The sequence below is a fragment of the Bacillus rossius genome, chromosome 1 (genome assembly GCF_032445375.1).
Source record: "Bacillus rossius redtenbacheri isolate Brsri chromosome 1, Brsri_v3, whole genome shotgun sequence".
NCBI lineage: Eukaryota > Metazoa > Arthropoda > Insecta > Phasmatodea > Bacillidae > Bacillus > Bacillus rossius.
In genome coordinates this window covers 334,134,170-334,158,389 of record NC_086330.1, presented here as the reverse complement: position 1 = coordinate 334,158,389, position 24,220 = coordinate 334,134,170, and the positions used below count along the sequence as shown (strand labels likewise).

Sequence of the window (24,220 nt, the reverse complement as noted above, 5' to 3'; positions counted from 1 at the left end):
GACCAACGGATCTGATTGAGTACCAGAAACAAAGGTAAGATATAGCGATACCGATATTAATTTTTCTTTTATCAATGTAAAAGAACACCGGAGAATTCCAAAACCGGCTAAAAACTATTTTAAGAAACATATTTTACAACTTAGTTTGTACAATGCATTTAATTTTTTAGAAAAATCCGAAGAGTTGAAGAATATGGTGCAGTTCAAGAGGAAGTCAACAGCACAATAACTGATCCCCAAACAGCTAACTTGACGGCTCATTTTTCTTTACCAGGATCAAGCAACGCAGGGAATGAAAATATGGTTCTGAATCCTGATGAGGAGTAAGTAGCCAGTGTTTTATACTACACAAACTGCGAACTGTATTTAACGATAACATTTATAATTAGCATTTTATTACGTTCAGAGTCTAATGAAAGGCTTAAATTTTTCATATAAATAATTTTCAGTTCAGTAATTGAACTTCTATGGATTTGTTCTTGGAAAAAAATATATATAGGCCTAGTGTTACGGACAGATTAAAGAAAAGTTAGATACTCGGTATTACTGTTGTATGCAAGTCATAGGAAGTTATTATGGCTTGACGACCATACATACGTCATCGATTATCAATTTCAATTAGTAATTTTAAAAAGTGAACTAATAGGGCATTTATTCAATCCAAGAAAAGTTCATGTGACGTGAAAAATACTAGTGCTATTATAAAACAAGCCGAAAGATAATTAAATTAATCAGTATGGGTGAAGTTATGAGGGTGGGGGAATAATTGCGAGAATGGAAGGCAAGCTATTGATAACTCACTGTGTTCGGTTCCAAAAGACAGTTTCTTCATCCCCCACCTCATTTCCCTTGTTTGAGCGTGTCTCAGTTTACAAATGCGTTCGACTATCAACAAATTATTGTGTTACTTGTGGTAGCCGCTAGCTGGAAAAACGCCAGGAATCCTTACTGCTGTATGTTGCAATATTCAAGTGCGTCATTGGGTGATTGTCCATGTTTCCTTATAAAAAATATTGAGTGCGAAAAATTTTCGCCTCGTAGGCTTTCTAGTAAAGGACGATATACAATATGGCTCTCCTGCAAACAAAAAACATTCAGTAAATATATGACATAAATTATTATTGTTCCACGTAGCCTTTCCTTTTTTTTGAATGTTACTTCTTTGTATGCAAGTTTGTACGTGCATGCATGTGTATGCCCGTATCTCGTGCTGTACCTACATTCTGGAATTAGACTTGTCATATTAGTGTACAATAAAACTCTCTTACATCATATCCCACATTTACTGATTAGTTTGCGAACAGTGGTAGAGTTTATAGGCAGGATTATAGAATTAACTGAATATTTCACTACCTTTAAAGAGTAATTCATCAACATTTTGAGCGGAACACACAACTATAAAATTGTACTCAAATATGAGAGCCAAAATAGGAAATTTCGTTACTTTTGGAATTTTGATACTCAACATGTCACAAATATATTTTGTTTTAATCTTTGCAGGACAGTCACCAAATCGTACGCCAAACTTCAGCCACCAATCCAACTGCTGGAAACGGAAGCCGGTGTTTTTCATTGGTCCACGGAAGTGTCTGACACCATCATCATAGAAAACATCAACATCGTTGAAAACTTAATAAAATGGCGTATGAAATGAGCAGTGTTCAACAGGAAAGAAAGGTATTTAGAACAAACATTTATTGCTGATTTAGAATTTTTGTAATAAAACGTTTGAACCTATTTGAAGCCAACAACAACCTGCTAGAACCTAGTAAGAGCCATAATATACTCTCATGACATACTTAATGTTCCAGCAGTACAACATGGCAGGCAGTCCGAAGAAATAGTCATCAAATAGCTAGAAGACCAGGAAAAAATTAATATAAGTAAAGCTGGTCTTTTTATTGACCAAGAACACCCATTTCTTGCCGCAACACCCGATGGCCTTGTTGGCGAAGGTCGTCTCGTAGAAATAGTGTCCTGCTTCGGCATATGGAATGGACATAAATGAAGCCATGCGAGAAGGCAAAATAAAGTATTTGAAATATTCTGAAGAAAGTCCTACTGTCATTTCATTTAAAAAAGATCCTGAATATTTCTACCAAGTCCAGGGTCAACTTCACATAACCAGAAGGGATATTTGCTTGTTTGGCATCTGGACTTCGAGCCAAAATAAATTAAAAGTACCTATTGGAAATTTTCAGAGACGACACATTCTGGAAAGAAAAAAATGGAACCAAAACTCGTTTTATTTTACACACAATGCGTTCTTCCGGAATTAGTTGATCCTAGACACACAAGAAATATGGAAATTCGGGATCCGCCGCACATAACAGAGGCTATCAGAAGTCATAAGATAAAATGCATGGGAAAACGAAGATCGTCCAAAACAAAACCGAATATTACACCCTGATTACACTAAACGTGAACATTTTTCAAGCTTTTGCAGAACTTTCAAGAAAATGTTGGTCTTGGATAATCATTCAAACTAATTTTTATAGTGACCTGTTTGATTTATCAATCTAAGTCGCCTGCTCACTTTGCTTCATAAACTATCACCTTTCATACTGGAAATTATTCTTGCTCATTGTTTCTAGAACGTTTAACCATGCCAAGCATTTTCATGAACCTTCATTTTTAGTATGCCAGCACCTACGAGTGCATAAGAAAGTATAGCCCGTGTGGTCACGTTCAGTGGCTACCTAGAGAATCATTACCGTAATTATTTTGGATATGTAAAAAAATAAAATGTCTTACCTATAATGTAAATTTTAAAGCTGAGTTAAGTTTTCCAGAATGGTTAAATGCTCAAGTGAGCAATGGTGTTTAAAATTATAGAAGACATTGCTTGTTTAGGTGAATAAATACTGAGGTGTTCGTAACTGTTACTTTTGAAGGAAATTAATTCATTTGGCAGCCAATTGAGAAATTTTGTAAAATTTTTAAATGAGAAACAAGAGAATTTCATAAAAAGAGTGTTCGGTATGCATAAACTTCTTGTCTGGTAAGTCCTAACAAAAAGGAGAAACGAAATAAATGTATAATAGCGACCATAAAAATATTTTGCTTCAGTGGTAAGCTGAATTAAATTCTGTGTTTTGTTGTTTTAAAAGTGTGTGTGCATTAAATCGAATAGTATAAATGCCTGTCTAGTTAAAAATATAAAGCTTATGTACATTTTTTGTGCGTCACAGGTAAAAACCAATTTGTGTGTAATTCTACTAAACTTGTTTAAATAATCTGTTGTCGTTTACTGTATCGGATTTGTAAAATTATTTCTATTTAAGCATTTGTTTCTCTTAAATACCTCTCTAAAGGCCATCTACATACTTTTAAGATTGTTGGACTTTTCTGCAAACTGTTTTGAAAAAGGTTTTTGTGATGTAAAAATATTTGTGTTTAAAATGTCTATTATACCGTACAGTTTTTTTTTTTTAAATTTGTCTTTCTTGGAAGTAACTCGTGCCCACGTTGGTTTAATTTATAGTGCTCTTTTTAAATTTATTTGTCTTTTATAACATAATGAACATTGTATATTGGTGTGAAACAAAATGTATGAATTACGTGTGAAATAAATACATGTTTTATAATGTGGAATTATGTAACGATTTTCTGTATAGTGCCTTTTTATACCACGTCCAAATAAAATATATGCTACCTGCATGATAACTCATTGCCATGACACAAGTGAAACAATTACAAATGAGATTATTCCATGTTATAAAAACACGAACACTTTTTTTAAAAAAATAGTACATAATATGTATGTATTTCGAAAAGCTTTTACAACTATCATTGACAGATGCGAGTTATAAAAAATACATAACATCGATTCGGAAAATATATTTAACTTCGGCAAGATTTGTTTGCAGAATAAGGTAATTTCATGTTCCTTGGAGGATATGTAACGTTTAATATCCACGTGACTTCGAAAATTACGATGTAATATCACTTTTCCCACTTCATGTAAAAGTTTGTGTTTTTAGCAAAAACATAGTAATCCATTTTATCTTTTTTTTTTTACTTATGAACTACTAAACACGCGTAAAAAAATGCTACCATTACGACAAACATACTTTTCGCGTTATTTGACATTTGAGTTGAATGAAACGTTGTGTGTAGCCACTGTTAGCTCGCGCGGCGCTCCGCTCGTACGGGGAAGGAAGGCAGGCAGGCAGGTAGCAATGCTGTCGAGACATCCCGACCCGTACCGCGCCGTCATGAGGAGGGAATGACCATGGAGTGAGGGAGGGTAAACCGAGTCTATCCCCTCCACCGACATCATTTCGCCAGGACGCGCTCCTAGTAGGCCACTCCTCCAAGGCTAAACTCCGCCCAGGCTAGAAGTATTTTGTGCTGCTCGCGCCGGATTCTGAGTAGCCGCTTCTCTATATACCACTCTTAAATATTATTACTTTGAAAAAAAAATCTATGAATTATTTCAAATTTCGTTGCAGTTTGCTACAACTAAAAAAATTTCAAAATTTTGTAAGCTTACTTATATTACTGTTGTGACTTATTAAAACTAAAATGTGAATGTGTATTGGCATCACACATAAGCATGCATGTGTAGTTGTTAAAATATTTTTAACACATCAAAATATTTTAAAAAATAGATTCCAACCCTTGCTATTCCAATTTTATATTATTCAAAACCTTTTTGATGAATGTGTTATAATTCAGTTCAAACTGAAGAACCAATATTATTAGCACAGGCCCAATTATTAGAAGTATGAGAGTATTAAAAAATATTATATATTCATGAATAATTTGGTGTTTGAGTCAACATTTTGTCATTAAGAATTTTATTTAAAAATTTGTAACTAATAAATACAGCAAGTAGTAGTTCACAAAAATTTTTCATGGAAATAGTGTGAGATGAACAAAGTCAAAAAGTTTTATTTATAAATTTGGATTTGTTTTCTGCAACATAGTTCATACATGCATTTTCTATGTAACAAATAATATGAGATTAATAATTTTTAAATATAATACTCTATTTTTATGTTTGTAATCTGTTGGATCAACCAAGCTATTTTCAAACTTAAAAAAATGTTTATATATTCAACATTTAAATTTAATATTTATTTAAAAATAATTCTCAGATGCATACTAATAAGACATCATCATCCTCAACTGCTTCTAGCCTGCATCCAGGTCAGCAAAGTAAATTGCCTCTTATCTTCCTCTGTCACTCCACCATTCCTTGTCCTTCACTGTGTTCCATTATTCTCTATCTGTAATCCTTTAACTTCTTTCGCTTCAGAAAAAGAAAATACAATTTTTACCCAGAAAGTGTAAACATATCAGCGGTTGCTGGCAAGAATAACACAGAAAAGATACCGCACAAAATGTAAATACAAGTTTCTATGAAGAAAAAAAGACATGCCACTTCAAGGTACAGGTTTTACAGATGACAACACCACATCGCAGCGTAGGAAAACACCCCATTTGACAAAAGATACATGCCACAACTAAATTATATTTATTGCATTTGAGATAAATTGAATGACAGTTAAAAAATTATCTTCTTTTCTTACCTTCTCCTTGGTCTTCCTTGGAGCCTTCTTCTTGTGTACTTCAACTCTATCATTTTCTTCTATCTTCTACCATTCTCTTCACATAACCATTCATACTCATTCTTGCTTTTCCCATGATCTCATTCAAGTCCTGTACTCCTCATTCCTGATACTGTATTATCTCTAATTTTGTTAATATGAAGCTCATTGAAGACAGGTACAACTGGTGTATTGGATTTTCATGTATTTTGCCATTACTTTCAGTATAGCTTCTGTATTGTTTTATGACTTTGGACTCTTGTATTGTAGAAGTCAACATTTATGAACTGGAGTAATGGTTTTGGCAGTTTAAATCATTCGCATCCTTCCAGCTCTTGTAGACTGGACACCTGTTAGTAATAGGTACCAATAAAATTTGTATGTGGAAGGTGGAGCACTTTTCGAAATTCAACTTCTTTCATGGTTGTAGTTCTCAAAAATTGTGTGTAACAGTAAGAGTTATGTGTATCATAAACTATTATTATGAGATGATGTGGTAATGGGATTGGAATCTGATGTTTATGCATACTAATAGGTGCCACCGTGTCTAGAGGGCACAGACCCGGCAGAGACTCTTAATCCCTGGGAGTAACATTATCCATGTGGAAGCTTGACTCGTATCCCTCTTAACGCAGTTACCATTAACCTTGGAATCTGGGACGCTTTCAGCTATAGTTGTTGACAGTTGCCTCTTAAGGTGTCCCACACACCAGTCTGCCATAACTGGTACACACATGGATAGGCACAGATAAAAACACAATAATTATGGTGCTGAGGTTAAATACATGCCACAGCATCACATGCCTCTCATACATAATTACAATTAAAGGTAAAACTGAAAAAACGCCTAACAATACGACTAGTTCATGTGAAGTCCAGAGTCACCTCGTGGTTATGGATTAAGTTTTTGTTAGTTTCCGAACCCCGACTAGCAGATTATTACTTAATTAATAAAACAGTTGAGTCCTCGAGGCAAGGTACGAGAAAGGCGAAAGTAATTAGAAAATATTAAGCGACAGGATGAATAGTTCAGTTAAAATATACTATGAAGTTCTCAGAGTGCTGGACGCAGCTTACCTCGGGTAGCGATGAGAAGTAACTGGGGCGTAATATGGCCGCAGAGGTTGCTGGACAGCACATTTGATGCCACGTTGGAAAACCTGTTAGGTCTTAAAAATTTTTGCCGTTAACGGATTTATATTAGGATAAAATATTACTCTTATAAATTATAACTTAGTTATTCCAGGCTCTAAAATATGTAAATTATGTATTAAGGTTATAACTTCCAAATTATTAATTATATAAATGGCCTTCTGCATGTTCAGGTCCGTTGCTGCAGAGTTGTAACTTAAAAATAATAAACTTAATGTTTTTGGGATCCTGAAATACAGGAATAAAAGAGGGTTACAATATTTACTTTTTATTAAGGAAACGAGGCACTGGCTCTACTGCGCCTCTTGCGGTAGTTTGTGGTATCTGTGGCACACTATGCAAACACATCGCTAGCAGAGGTTTGAATGCTGTTGTGGCAATAGAGGGTGTTGGTGGGGGGAGAAGGGGTCTGAAGTGGGGTAAGGCGTAGCCCCGGTTGACGTCAGAGAAATCTTGAGGTGGTTGTTCGTATGATCTCTTGCAGTTAATGCAGTTTGTGTATTTAATAATAAGTGTCTTTCAAAGTGTTAAAATACGAACAAACAACTTGTTCATAGATTTTCAGAGAACTTTGTTCTTTATATATGTTTTCTGTTACTTTTTTTTTCTTCTTGCCTCACCCCGTCTCCCTCCTCCCAGAAAATGCCAGTGACTTCAATAGAACAATAGTTGGATGGAAAAAAAAAAGTTTTTAAAATACGTTGAGTTAAAATGTATGTGCTCTGAGGTTGGTGGAAAAGAATTTTTTTTTTTCTTTGTAGGCTCAATGGGTTTAGACAAGTTTGGGAAAACGGCATGGCACTTGAAGTCTGCTGAAACTGTTCAGTGGTCCAAGCCGAAAGACACAAGCGATGAAGAGTGCACCATCTGCATTGAACCATTGGGAACCGAGACCACGATCCTGTTCTGCAAGCACTCGTTCCATACTTCTGTAAGTAGCACTGACTCAGTCGATCATTGTCACAGTCACCTAATACACTAAGAGTAGGGATAAGAAAGATTTTATGGTTTTGTAGGTAGGTCAATTTCATTTCTAAAACGGGAGATTTTGGTGTTATTGTTTTTATTTTCTTACATTGTGTTAATTCATAAAATTGGTGTATTACTTATCAAATATGAAACTAAAATATTTCTTTATACTTATTTCACAATTTTGACTGACACCAGATGCACTTATACAATCAAATAATTTGTAAAAAGCATGTCTCAAAAATAACTACAGTAGAACCCCGATTATCCGCGACTCGATCATCCGATTCGCGGATTAACCGCGATTTATGTCCATCAAGTCCAATTTTTTAGTTATATATAACCAATGATTCAAAATGTATGTAAATGTTAAAATACTTTGCAAAATGTATGTTGGTCAAAGTACTTTGACTCAGTTATGTTTATATACACAGAAAGTTTTAAAAAAAATACTAGTACATACATACGTATGTACATAATATTTTTGTGTTCCATGTTACGTGAATAGATTATACACTGGTGCGCGATTCCACGTTCGCATGACCGGACTGTACACTTCCGCGCGCAGCACGGCGCCGTGCCACAGAGATTACCCGGCGCATGGAGACAGTCCATTCCATTAGTGTACGTTGTTGAAGCGTGAAGGTGGTGATAATTTTATGTATTGTAACAGTGATCTGCATTCCGACGGATTATACCGTAGTGTTGTGCGGAAGTGTTGAGCGCAACATTTCATCATGTCATCAAATGAACAGAAAAGAAAGCGAGTAGTACTGTCCATCGACAGCAAAACAAAAATTATAGAAAGATTTCAGAGTGGAGAAACGATTGCAAACTTGCGAATGAGTTTAATGACGGTAACACAACAGTGCGCGACATCATAAAAAATCACGAAAAAATCCTTCAGTTTGCTTCACAGGCTGACACTTCAAGTGGATTAAATAAACGCAAGACGATGATAGAATCCACATTTAGCAGCTTGGACACTTGTTTGTTTGAATGGTTTCAACAGAAAAGGTCGGAGGGTGTACCATTAAGTGGCGTAATTTTATCACAGCAGACGTAAATTTTTTTAAAAAAAACTAGGCTTGACAGAAGAACCATTTTCCTGTTATATTACTTCTCCGTTATTTTATGAGCACCGACTGTACGGAAGTGTGTGTGTTGCAACTAGTGCTTGGCACGCAAGATAAAATCAGCCTATCACTTGCTGACGCGGCGCTGTGATACGACGGTGTTTGTTTATTTAAAAACTCAGCTAAGAGTGAACGGAGAATAGATATAACGACCCCTCACGGTTCCCGAGATTAGGGTCGTTATAAGATTTCCGACCCATCTGCAACACTAAGTCATAGTAGGCCGTTTTTGCACTAATTCCACGTTCAACAAGCTAAAAATAAAAAATCTAACATTTAAAATTCATATAAATAAAGGGGGATAAAATCACCGTGAATTATACGAGACAGAGACACCGTTTCAAAACCATCAAATCAAGTCTCAATGCACTGGTATGAAAAATCTTATCTCGAAAAGAATTTTGAAGGCAGTCGTTTTGTAAAACAATAACCAGCCCGATGGTGTTACTGACAACAGAGCAATGAGCTAAGTGTGGCAGCGTCGCTTATGGGCGATGAAAAGAATGCGTGACCTTGGCAGCTATCAGCTGTCTTGGGCCCTCGGACTGGCGGGCGGCTAGTCACACATAGGGATGGGTAAATGTCTAAAATTTTATCTATCGGAAATTTTCCTGGAAATTTTCATGGAAACTTTCCAAAAACCGAAAAACATAGGAAATGTTAGGAAACTTTGATGTTGGTTTATAAATAACCATTTCAGAGAATTAGACATGTGACTGTCTCTACTGTATGAAATTTTCATATATTAAAATACAATATTCATAGTTGCAGTATTAAGAGGACATTAAAATATCTTTCGTTAGCGATGTAGAATTTACTGTGGGTGCTGTTCTAAATTAATTTCAACATTTAGGTCGAATTATTCTTTTTACAAATACAGTTCACAAATTCATTGCAAGTAGGCCTAATCAGTTTTTTAATCTGAAAATTATTTAATCAGCTGCTTTCGACATTACAAAAAGCTAATGTAGTGGAAGAAAAGTTAAGGTAAAGAATAATACTTAACTGCAGATTTAACAGAAATGATTCCTTCTGAAAAAACAATTACCTGGTCAATCACAGTTAAAATATTTGACTACATAGATTTGAAAATATTAACACTATATTATTACAATTTATCAACTGATTGGAAATAAAGACAAATAAGTTGTAACAAATAGAACACTAAAAAAAATATTGATCAACAATTAGTTGCATTCATAATAAGAAATCATACATGTTACAGTTTTAACTGAATTGGAAACAAACATGTCTTTATTTAAGTCATATTGGGTCTTAGAAACCAATGAAATCATCATTGTCCTCATAACTGAAATCACGGTTTTCTTCCTCTTCTGTTTCATTGTTAGAACAAGATGCACTGTCTTCTTTTAAAACACACTGTGGTAGTTTTTTCTTCTGCTGTACTTTCTCACATTTGTCTTCCACAATGACAGTAATAGAATCTTTCCTTTCCAATTTTTCAATGTCCTCCAGGATGTGGTGGCACAATTTCCAGTTGTGGGCAATGAATGATATTTTACCTGCTCTTTCAGTGGTCAAGCAGTTTCTTAGTTTTGTATGTATACTACCATGTGTACTGAAAGACCTCTCTGTAGCAGCAGAGGTTACTGGCATACCTAAGATTCTGTTTGCTACTTTTGACAGCTGTGTATGACCACACAGACCTTTCCACCAAGTACAGGGTTCGATTTTACCTTTTTCAAGCGCCATCCAAAGAAATTCTTTGGCCCACATACCTTCTCTACTTCGGTACTGAGCTAACTCTGTTAAAACTATACCTTCTTCAATGTGTTCCATATCGGTTGAAATTGTTCATCAGGTTTAAGTGTATGGCCTTGTGAAGAGGGGTGTAACATGCATGCAGCCAGATGGATAGGTTTCAAAGCAAATTCTTTCCTGGTTTCCATTTTCATTAGTACAATTTTCTCGTCGCTCTTTGAAAGTGGGGATTCTGGAAGTGACACTTTTAAAGCATCTTCAATTTCAGCTAAAGCTCCATGTGTGTTATGAATATTGAGTTTATCTGATTCTAACCTTGAAATCCAGGAAACAACTGGCCGTAACAGGTTAGCCAATTTTTCAATTCTTATCCAAAACACATCATCATCCAAAATGTTGGTTTTAATGTCTTTTGAAATTGCATTACCAACTTTTTCGCTTACTGCTAAGGTCTGTAAACTTACTCTGTTGTTCATCATACTGTCTAAGCAATGTAAGAAACTTCCCCAACGGGTTACAACAGGCAAGTGAAGGGTAGTTTTGTTACCTTTTGTCTCATTAATTTCAGAAAGTACTGAAGTTAAAATATGAGACTGTTTGATTGTTTTAATGATGTCAACTACTCTTTTGAAACAATTAGAAACTGACTCACACTTCACAATATCATTGCATAAAAGATGTAGTGTATGTGCTATACATCCAATAGACACAATATGTGGAAATTCATTTTCTACCAGTTCACCTGCTTTCTTCATGTTGGAAGCATTATCACCAATAACCACTAAGAACTTTCTTGGATCATATTTCATCAAAATTGTTTTCATTTCACCAGCGATGTATTCTCCAGTATGACAGTTGTCTTTGGTATTAATAGAGTCTACAAACACTGGCTGTGGTGTGTTGATGATGAAATTCAAAATGCTTTCATTCCTGAAAATAAATAAAATTGAATTAGTGTTAAAATTATTGTAATTCAAAAGCAGTTAATATTAAGGCAATATATTCCTCCTTAACACATTCACATTATTACAGTATGTCTGTTGTAATGTTCCCAGTTTTAGGCAGATTGTGTCAATATATAGCCACTATAAACAAGTGTTTTGCAGTTGACTGTCAAGACAAGCTAAAAAAAAAAAAAAGCAGTAATCTTATTACAAATGTGTTAATTACTTTAAATACATCATTGATGGTGTATTGGCGTGCGGTGTAACTGCCAAAAACCTCAAACTTTACTCTAGACAGACAGCCATACAACCTGCATGAACAATAACAGCACGCTTTTCCTGCAAACTCACACCATTTTTTTTTCGTTACCAAATACAATGTTAGATTTAAAAGAGTTTTGTGTTATTTGTGTAATAATTTTTTAATTATGTTATTTATAATATCATTAACCTCTCTATATTTTCATTTTCTTTAACATATTTTTTGTCCCTAATTCAATTTTTGCAAGAGGTTTTTTTTACTATAAAACAGTTTTATTGTGAGGTTTGGTTATTTGTGGCATGGTTTGATACACTACTGCAACACCTTTTTATAAAATTCATAACATGCTACAATAATGTACTTTGTGTGTGGCATGGCACACTGATTTGGACATATTGTAAGAAGACTTATAAAAGTGAATATCTTATGTAACCAAAATTTTAAAATTCTCAATTTTGAATCTTTACTGCCTTAGACAAAAACAGAAAGTGCAGATTTATAAAAACAAGTTGGTGCCTTTTATAAAACAAAGTTAAATGTGTTAATAGTTGGTTAAAAAATTGATTAAAGACTGAAAGTGACTATTAGCTTTGTAATATACACAGATTTCTCTGATTAAGTAGACATTGAGTCAAGGAAAATATGTTAATTCTCAAGATCATGGTTACATGAATTTTTCTTTAGATATGTTTTTTGGTTCTGTGAATTCTGCCTTACCTCAGATTGCTCCAGCCATCGCACTGCAGAGCAAGGTTTCTTGCATCAGCTATTATTCCTTTAATTCTATTTTGAGTTTTTGCAAACTCTGCATCAAGAAGGGTTGTTGAAACTGATTTTCGTGTTGGCAGACTGTACGCGGGGCGAATTAACTTAAAGAATTCTTGCCACAGTGGATGCTCAACCATTGATAAAGGTGCTCCACTAACATAGATAGCTTTAGCCAGCAACTCATTGGCTTTGTCCTGCAAAACAAAAGATTCCATTACTTGAATTAGTTGTACTATTTAAAAAATTTTAAGGTTTATATGGAAGACATGTTACAGTTTCCTTTACTTTTAAAGGAATTTTTCAGTCACTTATATACCTATCACTGATTTAATTTTTAATTTATATTTACAAAACATGTTATACCTCACTGGTTCACAAGCTAAAACAAACATAAAATACTAATTTTTTAAAATTAGTTCTGCATTACTAATGATGCATCTTAAACATATCAAGTTAAGATTATGTTAAAAACATTAGTAAATCAAGCATAACGACTAGGTACAAGACAAGCCTGTATCAAAGTGACACTTACCTTAGCTGTTGGAGTCATATGGTCGAGAAAAGAAAACATTGTTGAATTTACTCTGTGTGAGTTAGACCATATTGGCCTAGTTGTATTAGTGCTGGCACTAGTTCCTGCACATTCTGAAGCACTTGAGACTGCTGCAAGTTGTAAAGATGGTGAATTTTGTGTTTCACTGTAAATCTGAGCCATATTTTCACTTAAGTTTGCTGATGAACTTGGACCAGCAGTATTGCACACTTCAGGACATGTAGTTCCATTTGAAAGTTCTTTTTCTTGTTTTTCACTTCCCAGAAACTTGGATTTGATAGTCAATGGACATTTTGGACACTTTTTAATGTGCCTTACCATTCTTGTACTGTTTCTGAAGTATGACACATCACAAAATACACAGAACACTTTGATTTTTCCTTGAACTGATTTTTCGGAAAAATAACTCCAAATATCACCTTTAATCTTGCCCATTTTTCATTAACCAGATAACACTTATAAAATTCAGCCTCAAAACCAGCTATACTAGCATAATGCGTCTCATGTAGCAAGCACAACAGGACTGACTGTCTAGCAGTAATATGTACAAAATGGGTTAAGTTGGGAGAAGACTAGAAGTGTGAGAACAGAAACAATATACCATATATGGCAAATGCTCAAAGCACTTTATCTTATCTTCCTGGAAGAAGAGTGGAAACATGAGAACTAGTGTGTGATTTGAAATTGATATAAAGTTTGAAGTACCCAAAAGTGAAATTCAATCCCACATTTGACTCGCACAAAATTACAAAGTAAACACACAAGAAAATTTTAACAGAAATTTTACCAGCATGGTTTCCCATAATAAAAGCATTGAGGGAGAATATTATACTCTTTACTGATATGGTCGATATGGATAAATTAATATGCTAACTAAGCTCTTATTAAATCTGCAATGATTGCATAACAAATGTAAGAATATTGAATTACAGCTAAAAAAAATTCAATGTTTCCCAATGTTTCCACTTTTTTTCAAAGTTTCCATGAGGTCTGTAAATTTTCCATTTTTGAAAGTTTTCGGCAGGAAATTTCCGACTGGAAACTTTCCACTACCCATCACTAGACACACCTCGGTGCAACAACGACTCGCGTGCCCACGTCTCCGCACACAAAAAAAAACCACTGCTGCCCAGCACTATGTCAACAACGCACACGCACACAAAGCATGTGTATATTTATATGTAATCTCCGAATGTCCACAGATGGCCGTCTGTGGGCTAATGACCTTTGAGGCAAGCATGACTCGGCTAACCGCGATTTTCGATTATCCGACTCACTCGTCCCCTTCATTAACACGGATAATCGGGGTTCTACTGTACTTAGAAAAAGATGTTACGTTGTATGTGTGGCCCCGCTAAGCACACAGAGAAACGTAACAAAAACAAAGACAAACCATGTTCTTTAGGAATTTTTCATTACTATGGTTGCTTCCGACGTTATTTGGAAATAAAAGAGTTTATTAAATTACCTTTGTTTATTTCTTTTCAAAAAAAATGTTTTTCTCATCATTACATGGCATCAGTACACAATTTTACACATGAATTTAGTTCGTAGGCATTGTTACTTGCACATTTTTTTGTTTTTTTCTTATACAAATTTTTACGAGGTCTTTGAATTTTGATAGGATGAGGTCCAATTACATACCACAGCACCATACATCTTGCCCTTGATGGTCCAGGAGTCTTGTCACTCGCCAAAAAAAAATAATATTTTAGTAATGTCCCTTGGTTAACTACATAACTCAAGGTACCGTTGATCACGGATCGGAATCACACGAAGTCGGGCCGATGCCGACGCCTAGGGCCTAAATTTCTAATTAACTATTCCGAAAAATGACGAATTTAGGTTACAAAAATACGGCCTGGCCCCAGCCCCTAGGCGTTAAATTGTCCCTTAGTGACTTTCCATTGTGTGTCGTGACTTGCCGACGACGCGACCGGGTTCGGCAACGATCGAGCAACAAGTGACTTGGTCGACGAGACCACCTTCGCTTATAAAGGTGAAGACAAAGGGAGGCAACCCCGTGGGCCAACTGACCAATCAGAGTACAGAATTCAGAAACATGACTATATAAGGAAATTCGGACGGGCGCTTCATTCCATGCCAGGGCTCGCCCTGATTGGCTGGCTAGTGGTAGCCTCCAGAGAACCTACCAGACGGTCGCTACAGCTGTGCGTCCACGTGACGCGTAAATCCCAAACACGCATTTACAAGGTGAAAAATAACTTTCTGGCGCCAGGGTGTCGCGCCTGTCCGCTCTTCCTTCTGTACCTTCCAGACTATTCTCGAAATATTATACTAGCAATATCCAATAAAATTTAAAATTACCCAACAAATTTAAATTTAATGTTCAAAATTTAGTAATCAAAGTTAAAATTCATACTGTATTACAAATTTTAGTTTAAAAATGATGTCCTGTAAAATTATAGTCTACACTGCTTTAAACAAAACAATTACTGAAATTAATTATCAAATATCAAAATTAATTATTATGGACTGGAATTAACCCTCAAATTAATAATTAAGTATCTCAAGGAAATAAGTATTTTAAGGCTTTCCATGAAATTTAAGCAAAGTAATTAATAACAATTCTTAATAGCTCTGAACCATTATCCTTATCTACATATAAAAAAAATTATTATACTTTATATCAAAGTTATTCTTGCTCAATACTCTTATGACCCAAAATATATATATATATATATATCAAATCCTCATTGTGCAATGCTACAAATAAAAAAAAACCGTGTATTTTTGAGTGTTTGAAATATGTGCCAATGAGATTAATGTAAAATATGTAATTAATAAGAGATGCAAGTTCAGACAACATGAAATTAATTTTTTCCAAATATTTTTTTTATACATTTTGGTACAAAAGTAAATGGTAAATAATTACTTTCAATGAACTTGCAATAATAAAATACTGTATAAACCCACGTACCACCCGCACCTTTTTTAAAAAAATCAGGTTCGAAAAAGTAGGGTGCGGGTGTTACACGGGTCTTGGGCTTAGCGTGGTGACGAAATAACGCCGGCGCGACTGGAGGTTGCTGCGATCTACAAGAGGGGTAGGGGAAAAGGAGGGGAAGGAAGCGGCAGACAGTCAAGGTCACATTCCTCACAGCGTTATCACACTGCTGCTCCGCCGGTTACAAACGCGCGCGCCACGCACTGTCCTATCCTCATTTGCAAAGTACCCAGTGGTTTTACACGTGTGTTGGCTGCAAGTATTGTAATGAATCGTAAAAAGTTGCATTCTTTCACAGTTGTGGAAAAATTAAAAATAATCAGTGAAGCGGAAGAATTCGGTAACCGTGCTGCTGGGCGAAAATATGTCGACGAATCATGTGTGAGGGATTGGAGGAAAAGTAAAGACAAACTTTTCGGCCAGTGGCGATAGACGTGCGTGCCGTGGTGCGGTAGCAAAGTTTCCGGAGATAGAGGAAAAACTCCACGACTACATACAGGACAGACTGCAATTCGGGTACGCTGTAAGCACGGAAATGTGTTCGCTAAAGGCGCTGCAAATTGCTCGTGAACTTGGCGTGGGTGAAGGCTTTAAAGCAAGTAGGAACTGGATGCGCAGGTTCATGGTAAGAAAGGGTTTGTCCATGAGGCGGCGTACTACAATCTGCCAGCATTTTCCGACAAGCTACGATGAGAAATTAATAGCATTTCAGAGGCATGTGTTAAAGCTGTGGAAGCTGTAGAATATATGCCAAATTTAGGCACAAGGTTTTTTAATATGCATGTAATAAAAATAGTTTTTATTATGCATGGCAAGGACTCGCGTGCGTTATCGTTTATTTGTTTGAACGTGGTCATTGCCCAGCGCACGATAATGGACGCGGAAGATTGTAACTGTAAACAGCTGGGAGCTGGGCAAGATCACGCGCACACACGGCGTGTGGTTCTCGTTCGCGCGCGCCGTCACCACGTTTTACTCGCGCGATGTTGCCACATTGCAGTTGCCTGCCTTCTGTACACTTTTAACACAAATGCCGAGGCTGTAATAAGTAGCATAGTACTTTTTTTTGTAATTCTTTACGATTTGTTACTGTTTGAAAGGAAAATAAATCACGACTATATTATTTTTTTTTCCATGCAGATTTGCAATAAAAACATTTTTTCCCACCATGGCATTCTAAAAATAAGGGTGCGGGTCTTACCCGGGGGCGGGTGGTACGTGGGTTTATACGGTATATAGAGGTGGACGAGAATGGCATTTTTACTTCAGGATGGGATTCAGTCGGGAAAGATATTGGATGATATGGATCGGGATCAGGAGAAAAAGCATTGAAATTATGTCACTTACTTGGTATACAGAAGAGAAAAAAATCAACCATCAAAAACATATCCATCCCATAAACCATTTGTAGCCCAAATGATTTCAAGTTCACAAATAATATTAATACAGGACAAATAATAAGTAAGACATTATGTAAATAAAAACAAACATCATCTTATTCTGTACTCATTTCCCGTAATTTGCTTTTGATGATACTTTATGACTAACTGCAAACATTTAATACTGCTCTGATGTTTCTGAAAGAAACGGAAATTTATGACTTAAATATTTTAAACAAAGATGGCTTATTTCAGTTTCTTTGTTAAAACCAGAGTTTTGAGTCGTTTCAAATGTGGCGCATTTGGCAACATTGTTCATTGCTGCTTTCATGAAGTTCATTTTCAAATATAACCTAAATATTTTAAAGATGTTATTGTTCATCAAAAGTAAAAATATATTATTTATGTTTGATCATATTGAGTACTTTATTTAGTCTATGAGTTTTTATTTTTAATAGAATTTATGAACGAGTATTGAAATACATTTCATATATGTGTTTTTGTGATATATCTGTGCTTTGTCTGGTCCATACATGTGCAAAGTTGTGGTGTGTTACGTGACATAGATTGTGATGAAAACATAAGCATATAATGTTTTTATAATATCATAATTAGTGTGCTGGAACATTTTACTATTAAAAAAAATTGGTTTTCCTGAAGTATTATCCTGAGGAGAAAAATTATTTTCCCGAAGTTTGGGGATGGTCTCTTTCCTGACTTTATCCCGAGTTTCGGTATCCCGTCCACCTCTATAAATACCTATAACAGATTTGTGGTTTGTTATGTTTTGACAAATTGCTGATTGATTTAATTTTTCTGTTACATTTCAGTGCTTAATGGTGTATTAACTTGCATTTTGGTATTAGTATGTGTTGTATTGACATGTTTGCTGTGTTATTTCAGTTTTATCGCAGTTCAAAGTATAATCATGTCCCTAACTTTAAGTCAATACCAGAGAGCTTTATGCTATCAACACAATCTAGTGGCATGGTGTGACACTACAATAATGTTTTATTAATTAATAGTTAATTAAAGTTTTTCATTATCAACAAACATTTTCATATTTTTTTTGGAAGTTTTCAAGCACCGGAGTTCAATTATATAAGTAAATTTTGTAACAATAAAAAAATGGTGTGCTAAAAGAAAAAAATTATATTTTTGTTATAAACAGGGTGGCCACAGACCTGGAAAAGTTGGGGAATTTAAAACGGGCCGGGGGGAATTATTTTTATATAAGCTTGTTTCTGCATCATAATGGTTTCTTCAATGGCCATCCATTATAAAAACATGAGTTAGCTGTATCATTTTCAAAACTGTGTCTGCATATTACCATATTTACTTGAATTGAATAACCCACACACAATTTTTCTTAAAATGTGTGTTGAAAAAGGACGCTGCGCAGCTTATTCAAAACTTGACAATGCTGCAAGGTTGGTTAACCTGCTAATGCTTAATGAACATGGACAAGAGACATTTTACATCTTGCATGTAGTTTGAAAGTGCATATTTTTGTGAAAAAGATGTTGCAGTGCTTCCTGAAGGTTTGCGATTGTGATTATATACAGTGGCTGTAAAACGCTAAAATGATTACAATTAATTAGGAAATGGGAAATCATGCTATGGGAAGAAAGTCGTATATGTGACAGGAGGGGAAAATATGATTGTGGCCAAAATGTTAATGACGCTTCACTGCTGGAAACAAAACAGCTTCGGTCATTCTGGTAGTTATTTTTCATTCATGACAATTTTCTCGTTTCAGGGTAAACATTTTATTCATAGTTAATCTATAAATAAAATATTTACTGTCTAATATCTGTAGAGACGTGCATTTACAATTTACATGAAGCATTTTAATGGAAATATTGAATTTTTAATGTCTTCTTATGGCAAGAATATAGTTCTGAAGAAAAAAAACTTGTAGCTGTTGACAATAGTATTGAGAAAGTTATATTATTTTTACAGAAAACTTTTTAAAAGGGTCATTTATAATTTGGAATGGTTATGTAAGTCAGAAATAATAATTTAATAGAAAGATGAAATATTGTTCTAAGGTTTGTTTTTAAGTTTGATGTGAGGCTTATTCTAATCAAATATTTTTGGTTGTGGTCTATCAGTGGTGTGAGCTACTTTTCTGTAAAAATAAAAATGGGTGCGTGTACTTATATACGTGCGTGAGAAGTTATACTTCTTTTGCATCATTAAAAAATAGTTTTTAATTGCATGCAAATAATTAATTACAATAAAATAATAAAAGGGCTGGAAAAAGATAGTCAACACAGTCAATAAAGTTCAGTTTAAATTAGAAAAATTTAATAAATAAAATTTAGAGAATAATAAATATATATGACATAATTTGTACTTAATATTATGAGATTCTTAATTTTAAATATTTATTATTGATTATTTAATATTTTAAAAGAAAATAAATAAATTTAATAATAAAATAAAAAATTTAATTTAAGTTTATTAATTTTTAAATATTTATTATTTTCTTAATTTAATATTCACTTTTCAATTTTATCAAAAAGTTTTCATTAAATTTGTTCATTTATTTTTATAAATATTTATTATTTATTCAATTTAATAATAAATATTAAAAATTAATATTTTAATTTGATGTTCGATTTTAATTTTTATCACAAATTTTTTATAAAATGTTTTATTAAATTTATTATTTTTATTTTGTAAATATTAAATAACCAATAATAAATATTTAACATTAATATTTAATAATATTTAGTTTTAATTATATTAAATAATAATATTTTAATTTATGTCAATAAATAATACATACGGATAGTTAACCTCAATTATATTGGAGCTCTTGAAAAAGTATATAAGCACAATTTTTTTTACTAATATTTACGAATAGTAAATAATAATAATCAAAATATTCAATTTAAATCACTACTGAATATAATTTATTAGCACATATATAATTCGCACTTGTATGAAACTAAAACACGTGTTGTGAATGTAGGAACTAGAATCATGTGGATAAATATTTTAAATATGAAAACAGTGATCAGAGGCGACGAGCGTGCCAACATGCGCGACTAATAGAGGTTCTATTTCTATTTGGTTGGTAGCTTTTTTTCGAGATTTAATGAGCGGTTTAGCGGGTAGCTTCAACCTGTTAATTTTGTGTTAACAGTGATGCTCGCGCATCTTAAAATTTCACTCTCAAAATTTTTTCATAACGTGCCTAAAGAAGTATAACTTCAACAAAATTCATTAAAAACAGTTGTAGACTTGTGCAAATATAATTTTTTTAGTTTGAATTGAATACGAATATCAAATTATTCTCGAATAAGAATATATAATTAGAATAATAACTAGAATCCTACGAAAACATATATTAACATTTATGGATTATATTTTTTGGTCTTTTAAACAAGATTAGGAACGCAGTAGCTGATTAGAATTGTTCTCTTTTTGTTTTATGTCCAGTGTCTGTGTGCTTAGTAAAAGAGACAAAGTTTTTTCCCCCTCCTAGTGTAACCTTTTGTTTTTGGGCCATGAGGGAGAAGAATTGCCTAAGCTGTCACTGCGCTAGGAGTTGTGTGTGTAGATCTGTATCCGGTGGGTCGGTCGGTCGTTCACTTTGTATTTATTATCCACCAGAAAAAAAAAACATTGTCGTAGGTGTTTAGGCTTCAGGAGTCTTTGCTGTGAGTATGTAACCAGATGTTTACCACAAAATCTATAAAAGTTCAGAAAATTGTCACCTTTAACACCTGCACTGTGTTTTGATTATTACAGATATGTATTTATTCTTATCGGTATGCTGTCAGTTCTATTCTATTTTAACAACCTGCCTGGACTCTTTTCTCCATGAAATACTTAAGCTGATAACGTGGGCATTAGTAATGATTCCGAATTAGTGTGTTAAATCCCCCGCTTTATTATATTAGTCTTGTCAAAATTTACATTGTCAGATGTAGCAAAAAAACTCCACATAAATAACACAGAAACATCACTTAAATCTTGTGAAAATTTTGTCCCAGCCTGACAAGAAAATCTTCTGTTATTCTGAAATTTTTCCAGACTTGAGATCCCGCACAGCCGTATTCTTAAACAATTGAATATTCATTTTTTCGAATTGTTAGTATTCAAAATTGAATCGAATACAAATAATAAACTATTCGTTTTGATATTCGAAAATTGAAATATTTGCACAGGCTTACTCATTCACCTTTTTTTACGTCCTGACATGTAATGCAATCATTTTTAAGGTGATGTGATAAAAGTGGTGAGGTTAGGTTACATATTTCAAATACTGTGATATTGTGAGAATAGTCATCAGTTAAGTTAGGTTAGCTACATTAAAAATCACATTTTGTTTGAACAATTGATTAGGAATTACCAATTTAATGTAGCTAACTGACTAACAAAACAGCCTTAATTTTTTATATTGTTTTATGAAACTAACCAACTGTTAACACAATTTTAAAGTATAGATAATGTAGGTAACCCAACATAAATAACCACCCAACACTGTTAAGTATTTTTAATGCAACTAACCTCACCTAACCATCACCACAATTTTACTCTTGTTTAATGTACCTAACATTACATAACCACTTTTTAAAATGAATAAATACTGGTAAAACTACTTGTATTACAATGCATTCTTAGATAAATTTGTAAAACAATCAGAAACAAAAGTAGTAATTTTCTTATAATTTTTATGGGAAAGTGGCTCTCCTTTAGAATTACTGCGGCCTATTTTAGTAACTTAATTGTCTTGCTACAATTCAGTTAGGTTACATACATAATCTCATAATGTTTTTAATCTCATTGATTTTTGTATATGGATAATAAACAATTATCATATTTATATTGCCCTATCATGAATAAAATTAAGTTCAATCTTCAAACCGTAGAATATTCGCAGTTAAAAAAAATAACTATTAATTTTGAAAGTGAAGTAGCAAAACTGAAAGATCATGGACGAGTCAGGGAATTTCATTTGAGATTTTGTTGGGCCATCGTGTATAAAGTTGATATTGTGTATTTAAAACAAATACAAAATTAATACTGCACACATATGCTGCCATCTTCTGGACTGATGTGACAACAATGGCAGATTTGTCGCACAAAAATCATGAAGCTGCTCTGTATTGGTTTATAGTGTATTTGCATTCACCAATCGTGGTCAGGTCCACACGTTTTGTTTACTTGTTTCTTTTTTTGTCTGTTGCAGTGTATTCGAACGTGGCTTCGCAACGAGAGTGTGTGTCCAATATGTCGAGTTTATACCCGCATGGTAGATGAATTTCCTCCTCTTACTTGATTGTTCCCTTCTTTAGGAGAGGAAAGACTAATTACAATATATGTTTTAAAATGTATTTTGTTACCAGATTTCACATTTTGTGTGTTAGCTGTCATTAGTGACTATAATAATTCTTTATTGTTATTTTTTAAAAGTTCTTTCATTTATTCGTACATCAGTAGTTAATTTCATGTTGTAAATATGAAAGAAAGAATGCACAGATGCTGATTAGTGTCATTGATTTGTCAGTATTGAGAATTATTTGTGTTCAATACAATTTTTAAATGTAAATTTTGTATATTAAAAAATCCTCAAAAGATATATACACAGTATTTATGTGTGAAAATCACATTGCCAGTAAAATAAATGCTGAATAACACAAAATTAAACTTTTTTTTATCTTTAAAATGGAAAGCAAATAATAGTGAATTGATTTCTTGCAATAATAGTCGTTTATGAATCTTAGTTGGACACTGAGGAAAAATTGCAAATCTGGTGTCCATTCCCAGGACAAGTGGTAGGAGGACTAGCAAGTTCAGAGATCCAGTGCCCAAAGGTCGCAACTGCCGTGACCTGCGAGGAGATAATGGAGCAATGACAGCATGAAAGGGGCGAGGGAAATGGGAGTACTTTAGGCCTGTGTGAATATCAGTTTCTTAGTTCGAATTGAATACGAATACGAAAATCAAATTATTCGTGAATACGAATATTAAATTTGAATAGTAAGATTGAGAATCAGAATCCCACAAAAAAAAAATGTCTTGTGATTCGTTTTTATGATTGGAATTAAGATTTGGTTAAATACTAATTAATTCCATGATATCATTTACATTTCAGTGCTATGCTGTGTCTTGACACGCTTTTCGGTGTTATTTTGGTTTTTATCACCATTCACCATATAACCTTTTCTCTAGTGATTGAATGAGCTCATATGTACATATTTAAACACTAGTTATCTTGTTTTATTGCACAATTGTCATATGCGCATAATCATAACATCGTTATTTTAAGGTGTCAAAATTAGAAGAGAGAGAAATTTGTCGCATAAATGTAGTATGATGTTCTTGGTCCCACTGTAATATTCCGAGCACTTTGTGTGGGTAGTAAACATGACAAGATAAAGCACAGTGCACTAGCAATCTGTTTTCAAGTTGCTGTGAGGCAGTTTGGTAGTTATAATGGTAAAATATAGTAGTTGCAATACTTGTTTGGAATGTACCTGCACAATACGATTGATTTCCTGTCCAATATGGTAAAAAATTTTGGTCCCGCCATTTTCTCAAGATTTTTTTTTTTTTTCAATGCAAGATGTTGCAAATAAACTTTTCCCATACAAAACAATATTTTTAAATTGATTTTTCATCTGCCCAGCAGGCACCTAGCGATTGACATGTCTGGCTGACATGCCGCTGGATTAAGAAACATGGGGTAAAACCAGCCAGAATTTGTGTGTGCACAGTCAGCAGTGTAGAGTTAACTTTTCCTCTTCCAAATGACCGTGAACTATCAACTTATGTGCAGGCAATCTTAAAATGTA

The 24,220-nt window shown here is 33.9% G+C and overlaps 2 protein-coding genes across 11 annotated transcripts in view; one reads left to right on the top strand and one right to left on the bottom strand.

The window, feature by feature from the left end:
• The window catches only part of LOC134528074 (E3 ubiquitin-protein ligase TTC3-like), a 170,326-nt gene extending 146,310 nt beyond the window's left edge, over nucleotides 1–24,016 (top strand). For all 10 annotated transcript variants that reach the window (XM_063361300.1, XM_063361302.1, XM_063361299.1 and 7 more), the window contains 2 exons: nucleotides 7,469–7,638; nucleotides 22,615–24,016. In XM_063361300.1, the coding sequence (XP_063217370.1) occupies nucleotides 7,469–7,638; nucleotides 22,615–22,704 (260 nt within the window). In that variant the 3' untranslated portion in view covers nucleotides 22,705–24,016. The remainder of the gene's footprint in view (nucleotides 1–7,468; nucleotides 7,639–22,614) is intronic.
• LOC134528077 (uncharacterized) lies at nucleotides 10,021–13,213 on the bottom strand. The gene is made up of 3 exons (XM_063361325.1): nucleotides 13,041–13,213; nucleotides 12,458–12,702; nucleotides 10,021–11,464 (listed from the first exon to the last, which is right to left on the bottom strand). Exons 1-3 carry the CDS (start codon nucleotides 13,077–13,079, stop codon nucleotides 10,588–10,590), a joined length of 1,161 nt encoding a protein of 386 aa, XP_063217395.1. The 5' UTR covers nucleotides 13,080–13,213; the 3' UTR covers nucleotides 10,021–10,587.
• Nucleotides 24,017–24,220: the final 204 nt, after the last annotated feature.